Source organism: Strongylocentrotus purpuratus, unplaced genomic scaffold (genome assembly GCF_000002235.5).
Source record: "Strongylocentrotus purpuratus isolate Spur 01 unplaced genomic scaffold, Spur_5.0 spur5_scaffold_6, whole genome shotgun sequence".
NCBI classification, from domain to species: Eukaryota; Metazoa; Echinodermata; class Echinoidea; order Camarodonta; family Strongylocentrotidae; genus Strongylocentrotus; species Strongylocentrotus purpuratus.
Window position 1 is genome coordinate 30,688,508 of NW_022145612.1, and position 18,658 is coordinate 30,707,165.

At 37.2% G+C, this 18,658-nt stretch overlaps 1 protein-coding gene across 1 annotated transcript; it reads right to left on the bottom strand.

Moving 5' to 3' along the window:
* Positions 1 to 1,588: 1,588 nt before the first annotated feature.
* On the bottom strand, positions 1,589 to 18,654 carry LOC115918027 (protein piccolo-like). The gene is made up of 24 exons (XM_030972758.1): positions 18,521 to 18,654; positions 17,621 to 18,235; positions 16,979 to 17,264; positions 16,531 to 16,688; positions 15,892 to 16,075; positions 15,351 to 15,471; positions 15,022 to 15,143; positions 14,691 to 14,797; positions 13,901 to 13,939; positions 13,419 to 13,549; positions 12,544 to 12,709; positions 11,868 to 12,040; positions 11,198 to 11,508; positions 9,480 to 9,575; positions 8,875 to 9,044; positions 8,142 to 8,334; positions 7,402 to 7,501; positions 5,755 to 5,858; positions 5,413 to 5,500; positions 4,877 to 5,040; positions 4,487 to 4,513; positions 4,117 to 4,248; positions 3,062 to 3,201; positions 1,589 to 2,651 (listed from the first exon to the last, which is right to left on the bottom strand). Exons 1-24 carry the CDS (start codon positions 18,617 to 18,619, stop codon positions 2,508 to 2,510), a joined length of 3,870 nt encoding a protein of 1,289 aa, XP_030828618.1. The 5' UTR covers positions 18,620 to 18,654; the 3' UTR covers positions 1,589 to 2,507.
* Positions 18,655 to 18,658: the final 4 nt, after the last annotated feature.

Below are 18,658 nucleotides of genomic sequence, written 5' to 3' on the forward strand. Positions count from 1 at the left end.
TATCTATGTGACATCGATCATGTATATCTGTTCTCATATATTTGATTTCAAAGATAAATTTCGACTCCAGACAAATAAATTCGGGAAAGAGCACCATCTTATTAAGATTTTTTTCCGAATATTTGCTTGCCGAAAGAACAAAGTCTTAACACGTATTTCAGCACAATGCTCACATTATATTATATTGCAAAATAACAAAATTGAACCAATCATTAGAAATTCAGGAAACCGTATAACAACTCGATTGACTAAAAAAACACTGTTCCTCATCTCCACATTAATATCTAAATCCATTTTATCACTTTTCTAGAAAACACGTTACAAGCAATAAACACAGAAAAATACAATATTATGGAGGTGGTATGAGCTTTGTTTTTCTATCAAGTTCAATACACTTAGTGATCTACATAGGCAGACAAAGTTATAATCTTCTATAATCGTAACATTTCTCCATCATTTGTAACGCCGTCATTGTTCATATTGTGAACCAGACAAGAACTTAAACATTATCTAGAATACAATTGCACAATATCAAACAACAAAATTACAATTATCATAGTGTGACTGTACTATCACCTTGACAGAAACTCACAACACGACGATGTAGTAGGCTTATAGTCATGATAATGCATGTTTTCCTAATTTCCTGCTCTTCTTACACCACACTGAGAAGATATTGCCACCAGGCGAAAATAAAAATAAATGAATATTGTTTACTGAATATCATGAGAGGAAGGACAGGAAGCGTGAAAATGCATAAAGCACAGAAAATAAAACAAAATACAATTTCATCATCATCTAAAGTGATGGATACAATTTGTCCTAATCAAAGACACATCATTCAATTTGTTTCGATTCGAGCACTATAAGAGCCCACAAGAAGAGGCGCTATTCAAGCAGCCATGCATCATGATCATCATACAATAATGTAAATCTGAGAAAACGAAATTGGAAAGGAAAAGAGGACAAGATAAAAAAGAAAACAACAACGATGACGCAGAGGTATATGGTGGTACATAATTTATATATGCAAATAAACTCATTCATTTCGTTTTTATTTTACTGACTGATTGCATGCTGTTAATAGCAATAATACTAAAATAGGCACATCGGTATGATGGCAATATGACAAATATAATAAGATTTATTTTATTTTAGATACGCGGTGTTAAGAAATCTAGATTTTCTGTTTCCAATACAAGATGGCAGTAACTGCTACAGTTTAATACTGTCTGTCGAAAGACAGAAAAATAGCTTGAATATACCATCCTTTTTTTAATCCTTTTTTTAAAACAGACGAAAAAGAAGGGGAAAAAGACATCTTGACGACTTAAGTTCGAAAGAAGCATTGTAACGTACACCATGTTCTTAAATCTAACATTGCAAAACTCTCTCCACTTTACATCTAAATGTTTAATCATGTCACTCACAAAACTTAAAGAGCTTAGAAGACTGGTTGATGTGTAAAAAGTACCAAAATATGTTCTCATATACATGGACTTGAAGTGTAATTTGAACATTTGAAATAAACATACACAAAACAATTGTCAGCTATACCGACTGACCTCATAGAATCATCCTGTAAAAAACAATGAATATATGCATTTTCATTCAACTTACGTTTTGACTGTCAGAAATGTTTAATCATGCTAACTGACGTACAGCGAAATACAAAGATGGAAAAACATATATTTTCTATAAAGTCAATAGGTCACGCCTCCTTGTGTCACTGTGCATTGAGATATCAAAATTTCATGCATTTTTATTCATATATAACTAGGATTGTTTTGGGGAAATCACTTTGATAAAGGAACAAGGTTAATCGTTTTGTTAGCAAAGGCAGGTGACAAGTTGTAAAACAGTGTTCTGATTTTTAATCTTGCAAAACGGGCTGATTAATTCCTTCTTGAAAGAAGCAGTTCCAAAGTAAGGTAGAACTAACACAACAATAATGATGATGATAACATTAGTAAAAGGTGCTTTATGGTTATGACTTTGATGAAGGTCGAAATGTAACAAACTGACAAGAATGAGATGAATTATATGGCCTAATTTGAGCTCGCGACCGGACACCTTATTATACCACCTATCCTCAGTAATTTCGAAAAAGTAGGTGCCTAACATAACACGGCTTGGCTACTGGACAAATATTACAGTTAACCAGAGCACACTTGGATTTTAGAACATGCCAAAAGTCATGTACTATCATTATCATGTTTAGCACAATTTGATGTGATATAATTTATTGGTTGCTATCAATCTTTGAACGAACATTACCTTTTTATGAAGATAAATATAAATTTAATACCAAATTTCAAAACTGTAAAGTTGAAAATGTTACGAATCAAATAAACATGCAAAATGCCCAAAATTATGAACACAAATGAAATGCAGTATATTGCAATCGGCTGCCGCAAACGAAATCACCAATAGAGCAAAAGAAACAAGCACTGGGTGAAAAGGCTCGGGCAGCAGACGGCTAACATACCGCCTGCGTTCTGTAGTTGCTAGCTGGGTGCCGAGGTTGATAAGAGAAGCTTGTACCAGCCAACTACCTCACTCTGATCCAGTTTTAGATCATCCAACCAGATCAATGCCTCCCCGATCAAGGTATTCCGACCGAAGCGACCTCCAGCAGCCCACAAAGATACCTGAAGGGATACGCAGGAGAAAATAGAAGATCATAATCCCTTATTTCAATCAGAAATATCAGCATAAATTATGTGTTTAGAAAACGAGTCGTATAGAAGATATACATTTCATAGTTGTTATAGTATATTCCGGTTATTCATGAAAAGTGTCATACTGTATCGCTTTTAAAGAAACCAATTATTCCATTAGATATAGAAAAACTGAGGACTTTCCTTTCAATAATTCAACGCTTTAAGCCGTTAGACATCAAACTTGCTGTGGTCACGACAGTTGAAATCAGTTGAATAATTACCAATTCGTCATAACAGTTCTTCGTCATCTTGGGCATCATCAATACCTTTATTACCAACATCAATCCTACCACTGTAGACATCATCCTCATCATCTTACACTAAAATGTAATACTCACCTCAATAGCGATTCCCTTCACATCAGTATGGTAGACGAAGACCTCGTTGAAGGTAGGATCTTTTTCCTGCCGACAAACTCGAGTCTTCTTCTTCGTAATCTTCCTCTCTCCCATCACCACGTATGCCTTCACGTACAGATCTAGACAGGCGGTGATAGAAATAGAAACAATCATAAAAGTTATGTTGGTAAAGCCTTAGTCACAAATGCCATTACGAACTGCTACGAACGCCGACCGCCGTACTTACGATTTTCAGACAATGGAAATTCGGGAAGACAATGGAAAAACAGGGAGATTCGTACGAAATTATCGTTCGTACGAACCTTTGTGACCGTAGCATTATTTAACGTCTTACTTCGAAACCTTGGGCCACGGCGTTGAGTTGGAGGTCGCATAACCCGACCTTTGAGAAAACAGCCCCTTTATTCATGAAATCGCGAGGGGTAATGTTTGTGAAATAAACGCCTCTTATCTACAAAAAAGGGGCTTGTCTAATTCACCCGACACTTTGCGAAACCCTACGACAATTCTACGATAGGTCGTGTCATCTTCCGCTCTCGTTTCACAAAAGGATGTGTAATGCGACCACCCGACCGGACGCGACGACCCGATGATTTGAAGTAAGCCGATTTAACTATCTATAAAGATTAGCAATCTTGTTGCGATTGTACATCATTGACAGCTCTCGTGGAATTCACATAGTGTGATATATTAATTTGATGAGAACAAATAATGTGCATAGCTCTGAATTCACTGTCCTCTCTGACTTTCTTTTCGTGGAAATAACTGCAAAATTAATGTTGCACTTGTGTTATTCACTCTCCAACGTCAAGCAATGATCAATTTAGCAACTATTCAACACACTTCCTCTGGGCCTCAAAAAAATGTTGTATTGCCCTTAGCGACCGTTTTTTAAACCGTTTTTTTTTTAGAGGGAAAAAAGGGGAGAGAAAGAAAAAAGATTTCCGACCGATCCATGTTTTGGCACCTAAAGGGCAATACAACTTCTTTTTTTTAGACCCTGTATTTCTTGTTTGATTCTCTTGTCAACCTACCAGGATGATCCATGGGTTTGCCTTTATGTCTTATCTTTCTGCATTGAAAGATCTGGACGTAGAGGTTCTGTCCTTCTGTCTTCAGCTCACGACGGAATCCTATCTTCATCTCGCCCGATATCTCGTATTCTCCTGAAAAAAAAGAAAACATCGTACATCGTAACGTTTTGTTACTAAAATTGTCAACAAAGGTGGGACATTATTTTGTAAGCTATAGTATATCCTTGACAAGTTTTCACTTCGATTTAAAGGCTATAAATCAATGACCGGATCAGGTGAATGGTTCCATGATTTTGTCACGTCGATTGCTTTAAAATGAATATAATTATGATGATGACCACTTAGATGAATTAAACAGCTGTCCGCTTACCTCTTAAGAGAATGAGATCGACTTGTCCTGGAATTGAAACGAAGAAGAAAGTTATAGAGGGAGGTGAGATAACTGTATCTGCATGGAGACTTATATCAATGAAATTCATATTATCTTAATTCCATTATTAGCTATTAACTGTCTATCAAAGCAATACAACCTACAATAATGTCTAATAAGAACTCGCATTTTAGGTATCCACGACTATCACCCAACCTTGCGATTTCCAAATTTCGTAATTTTCCGCCGAATTAGTTCAAAAAATATCAAATAGTAGTATTATTATTATCAATATTATTTCAATAACAGTTATTTTCATTATCATTCGATTCGACTGTTTAAACCTGAGATATTGTGATTTTAATAAGCATTTTAAAAAACCCGACTTACTAGGCATTTCTGGATCGACCACTTGACCAGGCCCGAGATCACCTCGTGCCAACCTCGTCACCAGCGTTGCTTTCATTTGGCTCTTCATGGGTAGTTCTGAGACACTCTCTATCAGTGCCTGGTGTGGAGGTGGCGTCTTCTGCTTCTCTATCCATGGTGAATATCTGAGATAAGAAATGAAGAAGTTAATGTCTCTGTACATTTTCATACCAAGTATTACTTTCTCGTAATGGTACGAGGCTTCCAAAGCCTGTTATGTCATTATAATTCAAATAAGGGCAGAAACAAAGAAAATATTATACAACTGGAAACTAGAAGAGTAAAAGAGAACAGGAAGAAAGAAAGAGAGAGAGATGTAGCGAGACAGGGGAAAGAAAGAGAGAGAGAGATGTAGCGAGACGGGGGAAAGAATAACATTTGTGGTACATTTATCTTCCTTAAATAGTTAGTTGCGGTATAATAATTACTGTTCGCAGAATGCATGCAGCCTTGTTAAAAAACAAAAAAGACCATTCCGGCATTTATTTTTTCCTTACCTGTCTACTTCTGACGTCTTCTTGTGATTTTGTAGATTCTTCTCGGCAATATCTGGGCTATCTGTGTTGCCTATTTCAGCTACTGATTCTGAAATCGAAAATCAGGGAATCCATACTGATTACATCATGTACACACGCCTTTGAAGCAAAAAATTAAAATGGAAAAAGTAAAAAAAAACGATGGGTTAATTGACCTCAATACCGTAAACCGAAGAGACGATTCTCTATGACCGTTTCATTTTTCCCTTTCCAATATTATTCGTTGCATGAATGTGCAATCGGCAACATCTAACAAAAGATTAAAGACTGTAAATACATCAAGATAATGAATGTTCTGTTTACCTGCTCTTTTGCTACTAGATGGAAGTGATCGCGTCATCTCTAGATTACCAGTAGATCGATAGTGTGTTGATGACGTACCATTCTTGATCGGAGTAAGCTTTAGACTGTGACGATAAAAAAATAGGCATTGCAAATTAAAACAGAAATTTAATGCAATGCAAAACACAAAGATAAAACTAAACTGCAAGAACCACGCTAATATTTCTTGTTTGCCATTTAGTTCACCTAGGCCTCCCATTGGTCCGGCAAAGATATGGTTTGACCACAAAAAGTTGCAACAAAGGGTTTGTCAACGGTTTCTGGTAGTATTCGACCTCAGGAATAACATACTTAAAAGTATGCACAAACCGAAGGATCAGAAAGCTGTTATTCTCAAGATGGCCGCCAATACCTAGAAATGACCATAATTCACTCATCATCTATCGTCAAGACATAATTTTGGTGTCTATCCCATAATTTTGGGGGTCAGAGAATCCTTTGAGACAAGAAAGAATGGTTTGTGATGGTCCAAGAAACCCCCAAATTTAAGATGGCGTCCAAAATGGCCGCCATAACATAAAAATTAAAATAATAATAATAATAATATGACATATTTATATAGCGCTTGTGACAAAAGTTTCAGAGCGCTATACATGTACACAAATCAAAATTACTAATGGAATTAACATTACTCAAATTACCAAGAAAACAAAATATTACCAACATAACTTAACCAATTATCATTACTTAAATTAACAAGAAAATCACATATTTCTAACATAACTTAACAAATTGACATTACTTAAATTACCAAGAAGATCAAACATTACTATCATTACTAAAGAAATTAACAAAACATGTTATTTCCTTGGAAATTAACACATTATATCAGAAATAGCAATAATTTGAAAAGTCATAATGAAGGCATCGTAATATTTATTCGAACTTATTGCCACAAGTCACTTATTGTCCATCCGAGAGACATAATTGGGGTGTCTATGCTATGGTTTTCTGGGTCATAGAATCTATCAGGATAAGTAAGAACGTTAAGCAATGGTTCAGGAAACAACGGAATCCAATATGGCGTCCAAAGGGCTATTTATGGCTATTTTTTAGGTAAACGGCAGCCATCTTGGACGCCATCTTAGATTTTGGTGTTGCCTAGACCATCTAAAAACATTAAACTTTATTACATTAACATCTAACTTGTCTAAATGGATTCTCTGACCCCCAAACCATGGGATAGACACCAAAATTATGTCTCTAGGACGGATAATAAGTGATTTATGGCCATTTTTAGGTATCGGCGACCATCTTGAAAATAACAGCTTTTTTAACCATCGATGTTCGTATACTTTTAGTATGTTATTTCTGAGGTCGAATACTACTAGAAACTGTAGAAAAACCTTTTCTTTTTTGCAAATGGGGGGGGGGGGGTGGGTGTTTTTTTTACCATACATTGACTCGACTACATGGCCTCTTGCCTAAAGAGATGAAGATGATTTTCAATTAATCTGGATTTCATATATTGTACTATTACAGTAAATTTTGGAGACAACACAACGCAATGCAACCAAATATTCAATCAAGGAAATACTTTAAAAGTAACAACAACAAAAAATACAACCCCTCAAGCAGCTTTGGTAATGAATTCAGGCATATTTGTACCTATTGGTTTGCCCTGGATCACCGTGGATGATAGCTTCACGATGGTTCGTCCCTGTCTGCTCTTGGCTTGGTATCGGTCCTGATTTAGACAGCTGGCTCCCTGGAAACGAGGACAAAGAAAGATAAGATATAAAGACACACCATTGAGAAGAAATCTTAAGGCATATAATACACCACTGGTTTTACGTCTACAGCTCCAAAGCTTGAATAAAGGTTTTTAAAAGAGGGAAGACAACATATGAAATGTATGTAGCCTTATTGTGATACTCAACCCCTAATTGAAGGCTCGCATGTCAATTCTCCCTTTCTCTTTAATATATCCGAGATGTTCTTCTCTATGTAATATTAAGACATAAACGTATTTTCTAACTATTCGGACTGAGAAGAAATAAATAGGCTTGCTTTATTTGAAGCGCTATTTAAATTAGAATAGACAGTAAGAGGCTTGAAGTTCCAAATTCTTTACAATTGCTTAGTGGTTAATTGGGTTAGTACAAACGTGTATCAATCAGGTAGGATTATTCAAATCTAGGGACCGACCTTTAACATCACCATCCGAAATAAGTGACTCAGTCTCGGACCGGAGTCCGTCTGAGTCAGTTTATAGGCAAGGACAGAGAGCTGGCCGCACCAAGAACAATACCGTTTTTTTGAGCGGATATTTCGATCCTTTTCCTGTACATTTTTATTTTCAATCAACATTACAGGACAAGATCTAATCAACAAGGAGCATGTCGTACCTTGTGCTCTTAATGCTGGATCTGTGCTTGTATAGTTAAAGATGGAAAGAGGAGGAACCCTACTGCTAGCTTGCTGTCGCTCTGGCTCTCTCTCACCCTTCCCCTCGGTACATTCATCTACTCGTATTACAGGACGCTGCTCAAAGGAGGTCTTCGTTGCAATACCGTTACTATCTGATAGGGATGTGACAACCTAAAGGGAAACAAATTGTCATCGAATTTATTATGTTGTTTGCCGCATGTTACACTAATTATTGTAACATTTTATCCTTAATCAAATTGATGGCGTCAACAGAATAATGGAACAATAAAACAAGTATCAGATAGGCCTACTTCCATCTTGTGATTTGAAAGAATTGACGAAAATTACAGAAAATTATATATATAGCTGTTAACATAGCTGGGGCTTTTTAAATGTATCATACTCAGAAAATCAAAAGCATCAGAGCTTCTCTAAGTCCATCGTACTATTCTCGAGTTTAGGTAAATGAAATAAAAATCATTCTATACGATCGACATTCAATACATTATGACAGTAATGATATTAAAACATTTTAAAATATTATAGTTTTTTAATTAAATAACTTTAGTGGGCTTATGAGAAGTATTTCATAATCATACCCAACCTTTAAATGGCAATAAACAATAAATCATAAATTTATTTTCGAGGAAACAGTGCAATATTAAAAGAGTAAAAATATACCAAAAAATGACATACTCGAAGAGGACCTACCCTTCCGTTTCCATTGACAACCGACTGCATGCTACTGGTTCTCTGTCCTGCTAGACTACACATTGGTTTAGCTGTGACGGTTATCTTGACTGAGGTACTCACTGTAGTGGTTGGGGGCAGGGTCTCTACACTAGGGGCTTCTGGGATTGTTTCTGGTAAGGAGTTCATATCTACAGAAGAAGAGTGGTGGTCAAAGGTCAAAAAAGAGTTACATTCAAAACGATCCTATTTCCTTTCTCGATTTCTGTGGCAAAACATGAGTATTTGATACAATTACAACACTTTATTTGCCAACTGTGTTACATTTAAAGAAAAACAAGCTGAAAGTTATTCTACGTTGTTTGTCATGCAGGAGATTGGTTTCTTGGAACCCAAGGTCAGTTGATTCTATCAATCAATATTTTCCGATTTCACCACAACTGTCGTACTTTAGTCTTTTATATGTTTTTTAATAGATATAACACCTTTGCAAAAATCATGTATATGCTGATAATATTCATCTACGTATAATAACTATTATTAAGCATCAGCCTTTACATTTTTTTCAAATACTCATTTTAAACGATACGCGCTTCGTTGCTTGACAAATATGATCTGATGTTTACCTCGTTTATATCTGTCGTTCTCATGTGTACGACTGAAATGAACGTGGGATCTAGTTTGAGGTTGATTGGTGTCAAGTTTTTTAGTTCGATGGTGCTCTGTGAAGAAGAAGATAACATGATGGAAAGATTCAAGATTAGATTAGAATACATTACTAGCTAACTTAGTGTACAATAGCATACATACACAAAGCAACAATACCAGGAAACTGAAAATCTTGTACGATGCCTGAAAATGGCTATTTAAATGTTCGGATTGAGACAGAGTGTCCCACTTAATTCGTTCCATATGCCAGCTCAACTCAAAATCAATTCTAGACCAGGGACATCCTAACAAAATCATGTTTCCTTTACTTTTGTTCCTTTAAAAAAAATATATTTGAAGATACATCCATGCGAAGCCATTTTATTGGCCTTTCCCCCATCATAGGAACAGATTTTGACAGCGTCATTGTTTTCAAACACCTTCGATACTAATAATGTTAAGTGTTAGTTTACAAGCATATACAAAAACGGTACAATTATATTACACAGGCATGCTACGATAATAGAGAAGATATTGATATATGCTTACTTAAAAATTATATGCATAGAAAGAGATCGAGTCAATAAACCTTAAATATGATATAGTCGAAATTTTATATTGATAATATCATATTTTTATGTGAGTTTAATGAATATGGTTCCAAACTGGAATTTGGCAGATATTACTATTCCAGAAATAAACTTGCAGTACTGGATGATTTTTTTTAAAATGAATTTAAAGACAAACATTGTATCTGTATATAAAAGAAGAAGAACATAGTATTTGAAAACATGTACTACGAATATAGCAGAAATAATGATAACAGACAGACATGATGACTAGCGCTGCATGATGGTAGCATGGCGTCTTCTCTATGATGACATGGGATAAATGGAGTTAGAATACAAGGGAAACAGGTACCATTCAATGAAATGATAATAAACGTAAATATGTCAAGTAAACATAAGTCATGAAATAAACAGATAAATCTAACTTATATAAACTGAGGAAGGAGATTATACGTGGGACAAGGGGTTATACGGATGCACGAATAAAATTAGTGGCGTCTAAACCTTCTTCTTTCCCTACCTTTCCCGAATTTAGTTGTCTGTTTGGTCGACCGTCATGCTGCAGCAAGTGGAGGGGGAAAGGGGCATAGTTATCAGAGAGTTGGGTTAAATTAATGTTATATGTTCAAGGGAAAGCCATGCGTTCAGCACGGATCTATAGGGACTATCCAAACTAAAGCAATTTCAAAACAGCCGAACAACTAAAGACGATTATTAGACAGTGCAATGTCATTTCTCCGCATTTTGACGAACAGGGTTTTCTTTCATACGGGTCTGGAGCCGTTAACTTCGACTTTTCATGTTTTGAAATAATATAAATGTACATTGGTGAAGCTTGGTCAAATGTTAGGACGATCAATTATCACAATGTGATCTGTGACCGTGTGCAAGTGAAGCTCGTAAGCGAAGTGAAATGATTCTACTGAACTTCTTTGATTCACACTCACAGCATGTTTCACCAACAAAACAAACTCAAATAAATCATAAATCAAAATAATTCAAAAGAAATCTAAATGCTTATGGGTAGCAAAAACGTGCTAAATTCTATTAATAAAAAAGGCAAGCAAAAGTGATGATCGTCTATTGATGATTTAGGAATGGTGAGGTCTTCTTTCAATCAACGGTACCTTGCGTTGACGAAATCGAACGGTCACTCTGCGATGACCGATCGGTATCGTACTCATAGCCGGACGATCTTGAGCTAGGTGAATCTGACTCGGGGTGATGGTGGTGGTGGCCTGAGTAACGAGGGGGTCTATCATACCCGTTGCCACTACCGCCTCTCACATCTCGTCCCCGATCACCATTGCTAACGTCTCCTCGACTACCGGTCCGTCCGCCCATGTGGTTTCCACCGCCGCCGCCGCCTCTTGGATCAAAGGTATTACGATCAGCACTCGACCTTCTTGATCGTGGTTCCCCTCTGCTATCAGAAGACCTTTTGGGGTAAATGACCAAATTGGGGCTGTTAAAGGGGCCAAATAGTTGAAAAATGCAAACAAATTGAAATAGGAAAACTGAAACAACCATTTTTAATAATAATTACGTCTGCCTAAACGTAAGATGAGCAAAGATAAGTAACAATCGTAGTAGATACTTACGACGTTGACAAACTTTATATATCTATTTTCTTTGAAAGTGATTCACTTTCATTTACTAATTTCTCAAATTCAATTATTAAATCTTGTCATAATCATGAGTTTCATGCAACGTGATGCATCAGATGCCGGTTTATACATTTATATAGAGTACCGACAAATTATTGTTTTTCTAGTTCGTTTCGCTTATTTTGCAAACCTTTGATCATGATGAGCTCTTCTACCCCCTTGTCTACTCCCTGGTGAAGATGATGGCGGTGTCATCACAGTAGAGTTCCCTGGTACCTGGCCACCTTGCATTGGTACATCCAGCAATCGGTACCAACGAGGACGGTTTGTCAGTAGACGCTCGTCAGAGAGATCCAAGATTACCTAGCAAGATATTGGTATCAAAACGATCATTGATCAGTTAAAGTTAAAGTCGTACTTTGGCTTATGGAAGGAAGTATCACCCCATTTAATCTCAACCCCTCCCACTCCGTCCAATATTTCTTTCACAATTTCTAACAACTACAGAAAGGATCAAAACAATTTGTCTCGAGGAGGCGCGATAGCTCAGTCGGTAGAGCAGTGGTCTCGTAATCCGGTGACCCGGGTTCGAAACCAAGTCGATGTGCTAGTGCCCTTTAATTGGTAAGGCATTAATCCTCATTACCAGGTCCCTCGGAGAGGACTTAAAGCCGTTGGTCTTCTGCTTGCTTACTAACAAGCATTTATTGCTTTCTTAGTTATCTGGTAAAATAACCTCCACCACTATTAAGTTCATAATGTCCCTTTGATGATTACATTAAAAATTACTTTGAGGGGATGATATGAAAATTAAGTACTAAAAATGTATTTTTTCTATTTTTATTTCATGATTATAAGTGACTCACCTGTCCCATAAATTCACTAGTGGAACTTCTGTCGTAGTCCCATACATTGACCTCGATGGTTCTGGATCTAATCTGACTGTGTCTTAGGTTACGGAATATGATAGATTGATTCCATTCTGGCGTGAGTGTTCTAGGCACGTAACGAGATCTTTGTCTGTCTTCTGGACTGCTTTGATTATTAAAAAAAGAACATACATGTCGAATCAGTTGTGTATGTTTCATTGGGTAACGACCGTAATCTTGGGATGTGGAAGCTGACATGAAGTGTATTATCTAACATTGTTTTTGTGTTTAATTCTGTAACTTACATTTTAATCATCAACACACATCATCATCCTTATAATTCACATATGTTTCTCATTATTTGTCCATTCTGCTTAATAAATTGCTCATCTGTTTCATAGCATTCGTTTGGGGCTGTCATATTTTCAAGCACTTTGCTTACAATAACGGTCCTTCCTACAATTCTTTAAAATAAAGTTGGACGAAATATGATACTTTGCCAATTCATCTTTTTTTTTTCTTCTTCTATAATAATTGTTATGTATATATGCTTATTTATGATTCATTGTCAGAAAATATTTGTTTTTAGTTATTGTTTACAGGTATGTTTGTTATGTTACCGAAAATTGTTTATATTCATATGGAATGCAGAAGAAAATAAATAGATTCAAATGAAAATATAAGATAAACAAAGAAAATAAATTATTAATAATCAGTTGCTGGAGAAGTATGTCTTTCACATAAATTCCCCTCTCTCCCAGTGTACTGTGTTAATTTATTACATATATTTCCAAGTTTCTCTTAATCTCTTTTCCTATATTTCCTCTCCGTTGTTCTTTCTTTCTTTCGATCCGGGTTTTCGATAAACTTACCCCCTTGAGGGTAGTAGGCACACACTGACGTAAGGGTCTGCTAGATTGGTCGAATCTCGAGCTGTCAAGCCACGCCCTCTTAAAATACCAACCAATAGCTCTGTGCGATGGTTGTCGTAGGCAACTTGAAGCTGTGGAAAATATTACCAAAGTGTCATTTTAGAAATATAAAAAGCATACAAAAGTACAGATACTGATTAAAACTTACGATGTAATTCTCGTCAACATCCCTGCTTGTTGGTAGAACTAATTAATTGCGTTTTTTCAGAGACCAAATAAAGACCAAATAAGGCTGTCATATTAGACAGTTTATCGCCTCAACGCTAAAATGACATTACAGCCATCGACATAACATGGCGTTGGTTTCCCATCTTACAGTGTTTTAATGATTGGTAAGCCAGTGCCTAACATACATTCTAACATTTGCATCCAGTTTTCAACTAGAAAATAGCGTATGAATATGTCGGGCAATGTTTACTTACTTGGATCTCTCCAGTGACTTTCCTTCCTCTCCCTCTTCTCTATATCACGCAAACAAAATAAAGAAGACATTACACCATCAGCTTCTCAATATCTTTATTCTAAATTATTTATTTCATCACATCAGTGGAAGATATACCTAGCGCATAGATTCAAAAGTGCATGACGCGTTCGTAATTACATATAAATATGTGTCGAACGCACGATTGCCTTTGAGTTTGTCTAGTGTAAGTATGATTACGAAGTTGGGTAACTAAACCTATACAAAGTAGTCATGATTGTATGTTTAAAGTACATTTTCATTGATTAAAGAATGGAATTAGTCTGGATGATAGATGTGTGATTCGTCATCCCTCTAACTCTTATTTCACTTTAACAGTGGACACGGAGAATGTTAGGAACTAACAACAACAGAAATAACAACAATGCGGCACTAATGTATTTTGGAAAGATATTAATCTGAATTTGCCACACTCCGACCCAGGTTAGGTAAATGGGTACCATGCCCGATAGGAGAAAAATCCTCGAAGGCTTGAGCGCCTTTTCATGGTAGCTCGGCATAAGCCGGCCCGTGGTAGTGATATGATTGCAGGGCCCTCAGGGAAAACAGTATGAATACTGATGAGGCTACCCTGCATATTTTTATTATCAGTATTATCATCCACCACTGTTTGAGAAATTCGACTTAGCTAGTCATTGGTATTCGCTCACTTTCATTGTGATGATAATTGGTTGGACATATATACCTGACATCCTAATAACCATGGTAACGTTGGGAGCACGGGCACTTACATGTGATGAGTAGCTGCTATCTGAAGGCGAGACCGAGCTAGGACCGTAAGATGGATAAGTGATGCCTTCTAGTCTCTCAGTCAGCATCCTAGGATCTACTCCTCCTCCTTATAAAATGATTCGATACAAAAGGACACTGTTTCATATCTTAGTTCCCGACATTAATTTTGTAGCACATAATCTTCAATTGTTGAATAGTTTTACACTAATTCCTTCTCTATTTAGTCTATAGTTGGCTCGCTTTCCTACTGATTCTTGTATTGCATTCGTTTATCACACATAACGTTACTGTGAATACATAGATAACTGACAGAGGCAGTTGGTTAGTTACCATATTCACCCCTCCTATATCCACCTGGTGGTATAGGGGGAGGTGGAGGTGGCGGTGGTGGTGGTGGTTCTCCGTTAGGCAGTCGAGCGCGTGGTCTCGGTGAATCAAGCAAATTTGGACCGCTGAGAAAATAAATGAAAGAAAATTGTAGAATATTATTTTTAAAGTATATTTATGTATTTGAATAAAAATGAATGCAGACGGAGTTCAGTGCATTCATTAGGAATATTCCCGCAATTACAGAGTTAGGATGTATTTTTTCATTACTGCCATGGCAATCAAAATACATACTTACAGCAAACACTTGAGCAAATTAAAACATGAATTACCATTTTAATAGCACTTCAGTTTGCTTCTCCGACGATTTCACGATGCGTTGAACCTCTTCATAGGTACGCCCTGTCAGTGAGATGCCACACCAATCCAACACCTGATCCCCTTCTCGTAGACCTAAAATATTGACAAGAATAATGAAACAAGACGAAACGGGTATATAGTTTGATCTTAAATACATTTTTGAGGAACTTTCTGAGTAGAGTTATGTCACAACATTACTTTAATGAATAATAACATCTCCCTGAAGATCTAACGTTCTGGATTATTTTATTCTGTTTACTTAAATTGCTTATACATTAATGAGTGAAAACCGTAAATATACGTGAATAATCAAATAACTTTAATTTGTTTTGGCGTCGAAAACACATCCTCCACTTTTGGGATTTTCGCCTTCTATTTCGAATGGCTTACTGTATTTATCATCATGTTCTAAGAATCCCCAGCTTTTTCAGGAGGGAATCGAAATGATCATGTTCATTTATGTGTACTGTTGGAGTATGATCGCAATCTCATCGGTATCAATTCTTTTCCTACCCTCTGTTTTCTCTGCTACTCCACCACGATGAATTTCCGCTACATAGGCAACCAGCTGATCACTACCCGGCATCCGTTTACCGCCTACCACTCTCATACCAAGTCCATTACCGCGGTTAGTCCGGTCACGAGGGTCTCTCTCAAGGCGGTACTTCCGACCAACACTAGCTTGCGGAGAAGGCTCCTACGTATTGAAATCCAAAAACCATGCCGATATTTGAACAAAGAAATTAAAATCGTAATGGCAGATAAAAGATTGAACAGAAGCTGGAACATTCATAACAAGTGCTTTAAGATATTGGAAAGAAGCAAAGATTATTTCAAGCCGACTATTAACGGCTAGAAAGAAACTTTCATTTGTCACGTGAAGCCGACTTAATTTTGAAGAGACCACAAAAGGATGACGAAATGACAAATCGTAGCAATTTCGGGGGTCTAGAATTTTTGTTGTTTCATCACCAGCAGGTCGACTTGATAAATAATACAAATTAGGGATATTGTTATCCTGTTTTGGCTTACATCAGATTATAACCAAGCAAATTTAAGATGAGAACCAATAAAATTCACACTTCTTTTTTTCTCTCATCCAGTGTAACTTCCACAATATTACAACCTAGAAGTGACGAATGTTTGACTTACACCTCCGCGTGGTGGTTGTGGTCCATGAGGATATTGGAACTGTTCGTCGTGATACTGGGCACGTAGTCGACGCTCGACTTCGTTATCATCACTGTCTTCAGCTCGCCTTGACCACTCAGTAGCCTTCACCCGGATTTCTTGATCACTGTAGTAATAATCTGTGAAGAAGAGTAAGCATTGCCGATCACCATCATCATCATCGTCATTATCATCATCATCACCATCATCATCATAATACTAAACACGTGAATGACACTGTTAACATTATTGCAAGTCCTGAAAAATGCAAGTATTGAAAAATGCAAGTTTTCAAAGCAAGTTTTGACAAATGCGCAGAGTTAGACATGTTAGCGGTCCATATTAAGAAAAGTATATTCTTTAAACATTATTGATTACATTTCTAAAAGGATGAAAGTCTGTAAACATATCATAGATCAACCAGTTGTACCTTCAGGATGTCGTTTCACCCTCTGATCGAGAGGCACGTCCAAGGGACGACTTTGACGAGACGAACGACTGGTCTGTGGTGGTATGGCTGATTGTCCACCTTCAGATGAATCCCATTCTTCATCAGTCGTACCCCTACGTGTATCCCTGTCATTGGAACGGGCACGATTGGAGTCACGATCATGAGGATGGGTACGATGGGTATCACGATCTTGAGAACGAGCCCGGTGGTTGTCATGGACGCGTGGTAAAGGAGGCTCTGGACGACGAAACTCAATTGCTTTCTCCTGCATTAAAAACAATACCAAATCCATGTAAACATCTGTTTTTAAGTAATATCATTATGAAATCCCTTTTTAATCCCTTTAATGATTTTCTTTTTGGGGGAGTGTGGTTTTGGAAATTCCTTCTTTTTAAGATGTATCTATTCACTTGCTTTCTATTGGCTAAGGTATGAGTCTAACTTTTAATATCATTTAATCTTGAATCGGGAAGAGATCATACAAATACAGTTAAAATGTTCTTGATGTATGGCATTTTCCGATTTATGCAACGACATTGCACAATATATTTATACGAAGTCTTGTCTGGTTTATCTTTTCAAGGACTAATGTTTCTGTTCCTCAATCTCTTTGTTACTCACCGGAGTGACTGTGTCGTCATATAAGACATTTTCATCTTGATCCGAGAAGAGCCGCATCTCGCTGTTGGTACTATCAAGACTACTCTCTCTAGACATCATCCTCGGTCTCTGCGGTCTCTCTCCTCTGTTGATACTCCCTTGTCGTGACGGGATTCCTGAATCGCTCAAGCTGTCGCTGACTCCACCATCTCGTTCTCTATGGCCGTCGGTGATCGGTAGAATAAGACCCTGCTGATCTCGACGGATTCCTCGTTCACGATCAGTCAGTTGAGGCGACGAATAATGAAACGGTGATCCACGCTTGAGCTTGGCACGAGGGTAGGTGACTGGTTCTTGTCCCTCGTAGCGCACAGATTCATTCGCCGAGGAGTCCGCCTCGTATGCTGCCTTGAGCGTCTCGAGACTATGACTTGCTGATATGATGGGGTCGCTGGTCGTTGACCCACTCGAACTCCAGTCCGATTGTCTTCTAGTTTTGAGCTCCTCTAGTTTCCTTGCTGATTCCTCCATCTGACGTCGTCTTCTATCCAGCTCTTGACGGAATTGTTTCTCGCTCTGCTCCCGAATCTTTCTCTCTATAAGTTCACCCTCCTTGCTCAGGCGCTCCACATCATCCTAAACATAGAATAAAGAAAAACACTGATAATGATAAATGCAAAGCAAATGTAAATGCAAGTAAACATTGATGCCTGTTTTAACGTGCTATGCCTTGTTAATTTGCAGGCCTGTCATAATCAAGGCATTTCCGTGTTATGTCTTCCTTAACTACTTAATGAAATAATGAAATAACCTTCTTCGAACATTAGTTCAAGATAGCATAAATAAAGAAACAATGATTTAGATATTGGTGACAATATGTGTAATGTCAGTTTCATAAAATAAATTGATCTCATGACTTACCGACGTAGCATTGGACGATTCTTTACCCCGAGAGTGGTTAGAAGACCCCCTTTTCGTTTTCGATGAGGAGTCATAGGAGAGCGACCTTTTATCGCTCATGCCTCCTGCACGTCGATCAGACACATTCTGGTGTAGAAA

Excerpts from the sequence above, each read along its gene's own strand:
- LOC115918027 (XM_030972758.1), bottom strand. The coding sequence starts at position 18,619 with ATGAGCGATAAAAGGTCGCTCTCCTATGACTCCTCATCGAAAACGAAA. Across the intron at positions 16,076-16,530 it reads CACAACCACCACGCGGAGGT|GAGCCTTCTCCGCAAGCTAG; the intron begins GTAAGTCAAACA and ends TTCAATACGTAG. Across the intron at positions 14,798-15,021 it reads ATATAGGAGGGGTGAATATG|GAGGAGGAGTAGATCCTAGG; the intron begins GTAACTAACCAA and ends TCATTTTATAAG.